This window comes from Neovison vison, chromosome 13 (assembly GCF_020171115.1).
Source record: "Neovison vison isolate M4711 chromosome 13, ASM_NN_V1, whole genome shotgun sequence".
NCBI classification, from domain to species: Eukaryota; Metazoa; Chordata; class Mammalia; order Carnivora; family Mustelidae; genus Neogale; species Neogale vison.
The window spans coordinates 46,808,116-46,820,157 of record NC_058103.1 but is presented as its reverse complement, the minus strand read 5'-3'; the positions used below and the strand labels follow the sequence as shown (position 1 = coordinate 46,820,157).

The window sequence follows — 12,042 nt, the reverse complement described above, 5'->3', positions numbered from 1 at the left end:
TTCATATATCCTGTCTCCCTTTGAAAGGTCTTGTTCAGTTCCTTTGGTTGCCTTCTCTGATACGTATGAAGAAAAATTATGATTTTTTTCTTGATGTTAGGGTAGGGGTAACATTCTCCTTCAGCTTTCTACATCTTAAGGGGAGCACAACTCCCAAGGTATAGCTACTTGATTATTATCTATTACCAAAGATAGACCCTTACTGATTTGTAAACTCCATGGTCCTGCTTATGCATATGTTTAATTCATTTTTTTTAAAAGCAGTGTAAGCTTGGATGAAAAACTCTTAAGAATTTTGAAAAGCTGTCCATGGAATGTTTCATCCCAGAGTCAGAAGCAGTAAACCAAGGATGTTTACCTTCTAGAACAGGTAAGCAGGAGAAGTGAAAGAATCTGACTCATGAGAAATATTCTGCAGAATGTACATATGAAGTGGCCAAGTCTAACAGAAGATTGGGGGATACGTAGGAAAACTAAAACCACCTGGGGTTGAAGCTCTCAAAAATGAACAGAATATGGCAGAAAGACCTGAGAAGGATACAAAGAACAGATAAAAGAATAGCAAGTGGTAGCATGGGAAAATCCTCTCTACATTCACTCTCTTTTTCTGGTAGACAGAATCCAGATTTCTTTTGTGAGATTTACCTCTTCTGCATCGTGTAAGTCTGGTAAGGGCTCCCAAATAAAGTGCCCACTCTTCCCCTAACCAAGTTTCCCAGGATTCCCTGAGTCACAAAAGATAGAAAAACAATTGGAACTGATTCATCACCAAGCTGTTAGTTCCTCACACATAGATCCCAGGACAGCCTTGGTTCCTACCTTTTTAAAATGTGGCTTATTCTTTCTTCTAACTCCGTGATTATCCACTATTTTCATTTTGCTTAACTTTCTGTTGCTTGCAACCAAAGAAACCCAAATGATATAGGGTACATGATCCAATAGAGGGCATGACATAGGTTAAAGGAAGTTTTTGAAGGTAGTCTGAAATCTAGACACTTTAATTAAAGTTATTAAAAGAACATGTTAACAACTGTCAAAATTTCTGACTATGGTACAATAACTAATCAATTTCATGTTTCTGTGTGCTTATATGCACAACATAATTCAGTACTTTTTAGCATTATCTCATCACCTTTCAAAAATACTATAAAAATGAATTTATAAGATATGGTTGTGTCCAGGGGTGCCTGGGTGGCTCAGTGGGTTAAGTGTCTGCCTTCGGCTCAGGTCGTGATCTCAGGGTCCTGGGATTGAGCCCCCCATCAGGCTCTCTGCTCAGCAGGGAGCCTGCTTTACCCTCTCCCTCTCTCTCTGCCTGCTGCTCTGCCTACTGTGGTCTCTCTCTGTCAAATAAATAAATAAAATCTTTAAAAAAGAGAAAAAAGAATAAAAAGATATGGTTGTGTCCAGATATTTATCTCTAACATTCAAGATTTTTTCAGACATAACTGAGCAGAACAAGAACATTCTACCACAGGCTAGTTTAACACAGGGTTACCCAACCATGGTACTACTGACATTTGGGAAGCACAGTTCCTTGTTGTGAGGGGCTGTCCAAATCATGACAGGGTGTTTAGCAGCATTCCTGGCCTCTACCCACTAGATGCCAGTAACACCCCTAGTCATGACAAGCAAAAATGTCTCTTGACATTGCCAAATGTCCCCCGGGGGGCGGGGGGCAAAACTGCTCCCTGGTTTAAAAACACTAGTTTTAACATCATATCTACAACAGAACAAATACAATTTCCAGATGTGTGATACCATTGTGGAGCCAACTGTGATTAAAACAGAGTTGCATTTTTATTCTAATTCATGGCTAGAACTAAGTTAAATTAAGTATACCAGTCACTAGTCACAGCAGTCACTAGCCACATGTGGCTGCTCTGAAGTGAAATGTACAGGAAGGATAAAATACCCACTGCATTTTGAAGACTTTCCAGAAAATAAAGAATGTAAAATATTATAATTTTGATGTTAACCGAGCTATTTTAGCATACTTACTGGATGAAATATTAAGAATTTCACCTGTGCATTTTTACTTTTTTCTAAAATGTGCTACTAGAAAATTCTAAGTAACATCTATGGCTCACATATTTTCATTGGACAAAACTGGTCTAGAAACCTGAAATGATTTAGTATTATTTTTTAATAAATTCTTCAGTCTATCAAATAAACTAAAAAGACTTTGGAAAGCTCTCCACAGCCCTAGGAAACCAGCTCATAACTCTTTATTATCATGCCTAAATGATTTTCCTCCTTTAAACCAATTACTTCTATTCCAATGCTTTATTCTCAGTGTTTCAATTGGTTCTTTTCTGATTGCTGATTTGTCTTCCTGTTTTTTATCCTTCTCCGATGCATCTGTTTCTTTTGTACACTCAGGATCTTTCCTTGTGGGATGGTGAGATGCTGCAGCATCCATCATACTTAGAAAATCATAAGCAGGAAGAGGAGGTTTCCACTCCTGAGCAGGTAAAACTGCTGCAAGGAAGATACAGTCAAAGGTTAATAATGAACAGCTATAAAATCATCATATAAATACACTAGAAAATATTTTATTTTGAAAAATATATTTGTAGGAGTAAAGGCTTTATCAGTCTTACTTATCTAAATGGAACTAGATTTTTTTATGGTCATTGTCTAAGAAACTTGATACATTTATCATTACTAGCCATTTTCACTTTTTTATATATTTGCAAGCTATTCTAAATAAAGGTTTTTTAAAAAAAAAACATTTGTTTTTTTGAAAGATTTTATTTGAGAAACAGAGCATGCATAAGCAGGTTGAGCTGAAGAGGGAGAAGTAGACACCCTGCTGAGCAGGGAGCCAGACATGGGGCTCAATCCTGGGACTCAAGGATCATGACCTAAGCCGAAGGCAGACACCTAACCGAGTCACCCAGGTGTCCCTAAACATTAGTATTTATAGAGAAAAAAAAGGTCCAAAATCCAAAATCTCCTAACTAGTTAACCCTTGTTGAGGTTTTAAAAAAAATAGCCATATAGTAATGAGATTACATACAGATACAAATTAAAATGAAAAGGCCTCCTGCTTTTTACCCTACCCAAATTTATCCCAAAGAATTTTTTTTAACTCTAGCATAGTTAACATAGTGTTATATTAGCTGCAAGTGTGTAACATAGTGATTCATTAGTACAATACATTACTCAGTACTCATCAGAATAAGTGTACTTTTAATCCCCTTCACTTATTTCACCCATCCCCCACCCACCTCGTTTTTGATAAACATCAGTTCGTTCTCCAGAGTTGAGAGTCTGTTTTTCGGTTTGTCTTTTTAAATTTATTCATTTTGTTTCTTAAATTCCACATATAAGTGAAATCATATGGGTATTTGTCTTTCTCTGACTGACTTATTTCACTTAGCATTATACCCTCTAGACCCATCCATGTTGTTGCCAATGACAAGATTTCATTCCTTTTTATGGCTGAGTAATATTCCTGTGTGTTTGTGTGTACACACAGATCTTCCTTATTCACTTAGCTATCGATGGACAGTCTGCTTCCATAATACGGCAATTGTTACTAATGCTGCAATAAAGATAGGAATGCATATATCTTTTTTGAATTAGATACTGTTTCCATATTCCTTGGATAAATCTCAGTAGTGGTATTACTGACTGGACCATATGGTAATTCTCTTTTAATTTTTTGAGGAACCTCCCTGCTGTTTTCCACAGGAGCTGCACCAGCTTGCAGTACTACCAACAGTGGACAAGGGGTCCTTATTCTCCACATCCTTGTCAATACTTGCTATCTCCTGTATTTTTTATTTTAGCCAATCTGACAGGTGTAAGGTGATATCTCATTGTGGTTTTGATTTGTATTTCCCTGAGGATGAGTGATACTGAGCGCCTTTTCACATTTCTTATTGACCAACCATATGGATGTCTTCTTTGGAGAAATGTCTATTCATATCTTCTGCCCCTTTTTAACTGGATTACTTATTTTGGGAGTGTTAAGTTCTTTATATATTTTGGATACTAACCCTTTATCAAATATGTCATTTGCAAATATCTTTTTCTCATTCAGTAGGTTTTCTTCTCGTTTTGTTGATTGTTTCCTTTGCTGTGCAGAAGTCCTTTATTTTCCGGGGCTCTAATAGTTTAATTTTGCTTTTATTTCTCTTGCCTCAGGAGATGTATTAGAAAAATGTTGCTATGGCCAATGCCAAAGAAATTACTGCCTGTACTTCTAGGATTTTATGGTTCAGGTCTCACATTTATGTCCTTAATCCATTTTAAGGTGTAAGAAAGTGGTTTGTATGTAGCTGTCCTATACATTTGCTAAATAGGCTGTCTTTTTCCCACTGCATATTCTCCACTTCCTTTGTCAAAGATTAATTGACCATATAATCATGGGTTTATTTCTGGGCTCTCTATTCTCCATTGATCTATGTGCCTATTTTTGTGCCAGTACCATACTGTTGTGATTACCACAGCTTTGTTGTATATCTTGAAATCCGGGATTGTTCTTGTTTTGTTCTTCTTGCACAAGATTGCTTTTGCTATTCAGGGTCTTTTCTGGTTCCAAACAAAGTACACAAGTGCTTGTCCTACTTCTGTGAAAATTTTTGTTGGTACTGCGATAGAGATTGCGTTAAAATCTGTTGATTGCCTTGAGTAGTATGGATATTTTAACAATATTGATTCTTCCAACCCATGAGCATGGCATAACTTAACATTTATGTTGTCTTTGTTTCATCGTTTTATAGTTTTCACAGCACAGGTCTTTTGCCTCCTTGGTTAAGTTTACTCCTAGATATTTTATTATTTTGGGTGCAATTTTACATGGGACTGTTTTCTTCTCTTTCTGCTACTTCGTTGTTAGTGTATAGAAATGCAACAGATGTTTATTGACTGTATCCTGCAACCTTAAGGCATTCATTATCAGTTCTAGTCATTTTTTGGTGGAGTCTTCAAGGGTTTAACCACTTCTTTTAGGTTCCAATTTGTTGACATAGAATTTACCATAATATTCTCTTATAATCCTTTATATTTCTGTGCTGTCAGTTGTTACTTCTCCTCTACAACTTCTAATTTTGAGTCCTCTCTTTCATGATCTGGCTAAAAGGTCTATCAATTCTGTTATCTTTTCCAAGAACCAGCTCCTAGTTTCACTGATCTATTGTTTTTTTTAGTTTCTCTTTCCTTTATATCTGCTCTGATCTTTATTATTTCCTTCCTTCTACTGGTTTCAGGTTTTGTTAGTTCTTTTCTGCCTCTTTTAGGTGCAAGGTTAGGTTATTTGAAAAATTTCTTGCTTTTTGAGGTAGGCCTGTATTGCTATAAGCTTCCTTTTCAGAACAACTTTTGCTGTACCCCAAAGATCTTGCACCCTTAGTTTTCATTTTCCTCGTCTCTATTTTTTTATTTTCTCTTTGATTTCTTGGTTGGCTCACTGACACTTCATGGATGTCTCCTATTGTGTTGTGAGTGTCCTACTACTGTGGTTAAGCTGCTTTTGCCTCAGGGCAGTCATCTGCAATGGCTCTTTGCCTATGGTGGACAGGGATTAATCTCTGTGTTGTTAGTGAGACAGTCTGGGGCCACAGTGGGCTTGAGTGGGATCAGGTGTTTGCCAGAGATAAGGTAGCATGGGGCACTTTCCCTGTGTTGTCCCCTGAGAAGCTTCTGTTCTGGGCAGGGTCTGCAGCCAGGTTGGGTATCTGCCCCTATCCTACTGCTGGGGCTGAAGCTGGACTAGTGTGTGGCTGTCTACCCCTCTCCCCAGAGCAGGAGTTACCTTGGAGCGGTACTGGCCCCTGTTGTGGCTACTTGTACACTGCCATGCTTGTGGCACCACTTTAGATAGGCTCCAGCCAAGGGTGGATTGGAAGGTTATGTCCACAGGAGAACACAGGGAGGTAGGCAAGTTAGGTGGAGAGTGTTGTCACTGAGCTGGGTCTCCCAGGTATCCATGTATCTATGCTGAGGGGAAGGGGAAAGAAATGGTGCCTGCCAGCTCCTCTCTTCCCAGAGAAGTCTCCTATAGATTCCTGCCACTCCGGCACACACTTTGAGGTTAGTAAATAAATATCCTGATATACCCCAAGCGTTTTTACTTTGCTTCTATGCTGTATCTCTGTTGGGCTCTTTGTTGTGCTATCTCTTTAAGGGTAGGGGAATCTGCCCTCCAGGTTCTCCAAGGGCCCAGCCTGTTGACTTTTTAAGCTCTAGGCATTAAGTACCACTGATTTTAAGAACTCATGAAATTAGGCCCCTCTGGTTTTCAAAGTCAAATGCTATGTGGATTCATCCTCCTCATGCAGGTTCCCCATGCCTTTCGTGCTTGGTGTGAGGGTCCGTTTCTCTCTCCTGTGTGCCCACAGGGTCCCTCCTTTCTGAGACAGTCCTGAAAGTTGCTGAGCTCCCAACCATGTGTCCGCCCTTCATACCTTCTTCAGTGTAGCCCCTTCATTCAGCTTTGGAGAGTCTGTTCCACCAGTCTTCAGGTTGTTTTCGGGTTTTTACACTGATGTAGGTGTGTGTTATCTAGTTGTATCCATGGGATGGGGTGAGCTTTTTCTTACTCTGTTGTCTTCCCCAGAAACTCGCCTGGAACTATTTCTTATGAATCATTCCAGAAAAAAGTTTTGGAACATACACGTTTATTTAGACAAGTATTTCTTTACATTTTTTTTTTAAATGTCTATTTCTTTTTTTTTTTTTAAGATTTTATTTATTTATTTGACAGAGAGAGAGATCACCCGTAGGCAGGGAGGCAGGCAGAGAGGGGGCAGAAGCAGGCTCCCCGCCAAGCAGAGAGCCCAATGCGGGGCTTGATCCCAGGACCCTGAGATCATGACTTGAGTCGGAGGCAGAGGCTCAATCTCTGAGCCAACCAGGCACCCCTTCTTTACATTTTTTTAAGCACTTCATTTTTGAAACTTTTTTCTTAAAATTGAGTCTAGTTGACACATAGTGTTCTACTACTTTCAGGTGTGTAACATAGTGCTTCAAAAAGTTTATATGTTGTGCTATGCTCACCACAAGAGTAGTTACCATCTGTCACCACACAACTCTATAAGTTAATATTTTATATTCTATCAACTATATTCCCTATGCTACACCTTTCATCCCAATGACTTATTCATTCCGTAACTGGAAGCCTGTATCTCCCACTCCCCTTCACCTGTTTTGCCCATCTCCCACCCCTTTCTTCCAGCAATCTTCAGTTTGTTGTCTATAGTTACAGGTCTGATTCTTTTTGTTTATTTTTGTTTGTTTGCTTTTTGATTCCACATATAAGTGGAATCATATGGTATTTTTCTTTCTCAGTCTGACTTATTTCACTTAGCATAATACCCTTAGGTCCATCCACATTGGTAAGGATGTACAGAAAAAGGAACCCTTGTGTACTGTAGGTGGGAATGTAAACTGGTACAGCCAATGTGGAAAACAGTATGGAAGTTCCTCAAAAAATTAGAAATAGAAATACCATATGATCCAATAATTCTGCTACTAGTATTTACCAAAAGAAAACAAAAAGACTAATTTGAAAAGATATATGTAACCCTGTTTATTGCATTATTTACAATAGTGAAGATATGGGTGCAACCCAAGTATCCAATGATAGATGTTTTTTAACCTTTTGATTACACTTTGCATACACTTTATGAAAACAAGCTCATTTTGTAAAAGTAACTATAGATAAGGAATAATTAAAAATTGCTACAGAATCAACTGTATGATAAGCAGACAGCAATTAGTGTCTTAGATGGGCTTCACAGTAGTGAATCTGAACATTATTTTAAACCTAGTCATTGGAAGAGGAAAACTGATTTAATCTGATGAGTAAATTAGCCAACTCTTCTCTATTTACAAAAACATTTTAGAATTTAGGTACCCATTTAAAATGCTATTTTGAGAAGGAAATGTGCAAAGTAAACCTTTAAAAGAAATTCCAGTGAAAGAACCTCTGCACAATTACATGAAAAAAACAATAATAAATGTTGATAAAACACAAAGTTGAGCATCCCTCATAAATCAAATAAATACCTTTAAAGGCTTAGGAAATTCATATAGATTCTGATTTCCAGAGGCAAATTAAGAGCTCCAACAAAAATCTGCATAAATAACATATGCAGTTTATATATACTCTATATAATTTCCTCATGTAGACTCAATTATATGAAATTCTAGAACACGGTACATCAGGAGGGTATTAAATTTAAGCTACACCTGTAGTTGATGTTTAAAATGACCATTGCCGGGTTAGCAGATTCAAAAGTGACCAATAGCTAAAATATTTTCTTGAATATAAGGAATAGGTAAGAGTATGAATAACTGTAGTTTGTAAGATGCAGATAAAGTATCTTTTTTAAAAAAATATTTTATTTATTTGAGAGACAGAGACAGTGAGAGAGAGTGTGTATGAACTGAGGGAGATGCAGAGTGAGAGGAAGCAGAAGACTCCACCCTGAGCCGTGATCCTGAGATCAGGACCTGAGATCATGACCTGAGCTGAAGGCAGATGCTTAACCAACTAAGCCACCCAGGCACCAGGACATTAAAGTATCTTTAAGGAAAGTCCAACGTAAAACACAATAAATATTTAGGTTATTTATTTTTTAAGGTAAACACTGCAGCCTAGTAGTCTGGCATGATGGCAAAATGCCTGAAAGTAGGCATCTCAATTCTGTTAATTATTTGCTAAGAAAACTATGTAAAGGTCCTAGATGTTTGCCATGGCAAATAAAAATGTACTCTCATCATGTATGAATAATAAACGCTTTGTAATGATAATAACAACAGTAATATTTATTGATCCTTCACTTTGTACCAGACATTATTGTTTTAATCTTTACAACCCCGTGCAGTAAGTATAATTTTCATCCCAATTTTATAAATGAGAAAATCAAGACCTAGAACAGAGAAGTTGAAGGTTAAATGGAAATCTTGAATAAGAATAGCCAGTGGTCACAATTTCATATAAATTAAGCTGTACAGCAAGACACACATGGTACCACATTACAGATTCAGGCTTTTCTGGGAGTACCTACAACACCCCAGTCTCCAATCTGTCTCTCAAAGTGTGGTAAGATTGGGTACTGTTGGCACAGAAGACAGGACTAGATACACAGAAGTACTGCTCAGTTTGCTTCTTTCCTGCTGCAGAGGCTACAGGAATAATTTAAGAATAGAACACTGATACAAAGAAATGATAGAAACCCCTCAAAAGGTGAGATAGCAAAGGCATTAACAAAATTACACATGCTAGTCTCCCAGGAAACTAAAAATAATAATAATTCTGGTTCTTTCCTCTGGTAATGATTTGAGTTGAAGAATCAAAGCCCTATAGATGCTCCCTGTAGGACAGATCTCTATAAAACTAACAATAATACTTCAGATTTCACACATTACAAAGTACCTTTACATACATAATTTTACTTGATTTTTAAAATAAGTATGTGAGAGGCACCTGGGTGGCTCAGTCGGCTAAGCGTATGCCTTTGGCTCAGGTCATGATCTCAGGGTCCTGGGATCAATCCCCATGTCGGGCTCCCTACTCAGCAGGAGTCTTCTTCTCCTCCTCCCTTCCCCCTGCCCTCCCTCTCCCCCTTGCTTGTGCTCATTCTCTCTCTCTCTCTTTCAGATAAATAAACTTTAAAAATCTTTTTAAAAATTTATGTATGTGACATAGAGTAGCAACTACTAATCTCACTTCATAGTTGTAGAGAAGGAAACAAAGACTTGCCTAGAACCACCATTAATAATCAAGGGGATTGGATTATAAGGTCAGGTTTTTGTACCTTTGAACATCACCACCTTTTTTATTATTTTTATTTTTTTAACTGAAATACTGTTGACACAGAATATTAGCTTCAAGTATACAACAGAATGATTTGACACTCATATACATTACAAAATTATCACCATTATCTAGTTACTATGTCACCATACAAAAACAGAATATTAACTGTATTCCCTAGGATGTACTTTTCATCCCCATGACTTATAATTGAAATTTGTACCTCTTACTCCCCTTTACCTATTTTGTCCATCCCTCCCACACTGCCCACCCCTCTGAAAACCTGTGTCTGTTTCTGTTTTGTTCATTTGTTTTGTTTTTTAGATTCCATGTATAAGTAATATCATATAGTATTTGTGTTCTGTCTTATTTCACTTGGCCTAATACTCTCTACATCCATCTATGCTATCACGAATGTCTAGATTTCATTCTTTTTTTTTTTATAAATATTTATTTGACAGACAGAAATCACAAGTAGGCAGAGAGTCAAGCAGAGAGAGGAGGAAGCAAGCTCCCTGCTGAGCAGAGAGCCCAACGCAGGGCTCGATCCCACAACCCTGGGATCATGACCTGAGCCAAAGGCAGAGGCTTTAACCCACTGAGCCACCCAGGCGCCCTGATTTCATTCTTTTTTATGGCTGAGCAATACCCCATTGTTTAGTATAAATATCACACCTTCTTTTTCCATTCATCTATCAAATGACACTTGTGTTTTGTCCATATCTTTGTTCTTGTAAATAACGCTACAGAAAACATAGGGGTGCATGTATCTTTTCAAATTAGTGTTTTCAGTTTCTTGTGTAAATACTCAGAAGTGGGATTACTAAGTCACATGGTATTTCTATTTTTAATCTCTTGAGGAACCGCCATACTGTTTTTCACAATAGCTGTACCAATTTACATTCCCACCAAAAGTCCACAAGGATTCTCTTTTCTCCACATCCTTGCCAATACTTAACTATTTCTTGTCTTTTTGATATTAGCCATTCTGACTAGTATGAGGTGATACTTCATGGTGTTTTGATTTGCATTTCCCTGATGATGAGGGATGTTGAACATCTTTTTTTAATTTATTTTTTAATTTTTTTCAGTGTTCCAAAATTCATTGTTTATGCACCACACCCAGTGATCCATGCAATGTGTCTCTTGGCCATCTGTATGTATTCTTTGGAAAAATGTCTACTTAGTTCCTTTGCCCAGTTTTAAATGGGACTATTTGTTTTCTTGATGTTGGGGTATATGCGTTCTTTATACATTTTAGATATTAGCCCCTTACTAGATGTATCATTTGCAAATATCTTCCCCATTAAGTAGGTTGTCTTTTCATTTTGTTGATGGTTTCCTTTGCTGTGCAAAAGCTTTTTAGTATGATATAGTCCCAATTGTGTTTTTACTTGTTTCCCTTAACTCAGGACTATTCAGAAAAATATTGCTAAGGCTGATCTCCAAGAGTTTATTGCCCATGTTCTGAGTTTCATAATTTCGGTTCTTACCTTTAGGACTCTAATCCCTTTTGAATTTGTTTTTGTGTATGATATAAGAAAGTGATACAGTTTCACTCTTTTCCATGTAGCAGTCCAGTTTTCCCAATACCATTTATTAAAGAAACTGTCTTTTCCCACTGTATATTCTGGCCTCATTTGCTAAAATTAACCTTATAAGTTTGGGTTTATTTGTAGGCCCTCTCTTTAGTTCCATTGATCCATGTGTCTATTTTTGTACCAGTACCATTCCATTTTGATTAATATAGTTTGTAATACTGTTCTGTTCAAAAGCTAGGACTGTGATACCTCCAACTTTGTTGTTCTTTCTCAAGATTGCTTTGGCAGTCTTTTGTTATTTCATACAAATTTTAGGATTATTTGTTCTAGTTCTGTGAAGATATCCTTGGTATTCTAATAAAGACTGCATTAAATCTGTAGATTTCTTTCAGTAGCATGGACATATTAATAATATTAATTCTTCTAATTCATGAGTATGGAATATCTTTTCATTTGTTGTCTTCAGAATACAGGTCTTTTACCTCCTTGGTTAAATATTTTCCTAGGTATTTTATTCTTTTTGATACAGATGTACCTGAATTGTTTGCTTAATTCCTCTTTCCACTAGTTCACAATTAGTGCATAGAAACACAACAGATTTCTGAATATTAACTTTGCATCATGCAACTTTACTGAATTCATTTATCAGTTCTAATAGTTTTTGGTTCTAATAGTTTTTTGGTTCTAATAGTTTTATAGTGGAGTTTTTAGAATTTTGTATATATAGTA

General features: G+C 37.0%; 1 protein-coding gene across 7 annotated transcripts in view; it reads right to left on the bottom strand.

The window, feature by feature from the left end:
• Positions 1–1,776: 1,776 nt before the first annotated feature.
• Positions 1,777–12,042, bottom strand: part of TXNDC16 (thioredoxin domain containing 16) — a 109,391-nt gene continuing 99,125 nt past the window's right edge. For 6 of the 7 annotated variants that reach the window (XM_044229541.1, XM_044229538.1, XM_044229537.1 and 3 more), the window contains one exon: positions 1,777–2,481. In XM_044229541.1, coding sequence (XP_044085476.1) covers positions 2,219–2,481 — 263 coding nt within the window. In that variant the 3' untranslated portion in view covers positions 1,777–2,218. The remainder of the gene's footprint in view (positions 2,482–12,042) is intronic. The other variant, XM_044229542.1, reaches the window with a different exon arrangement.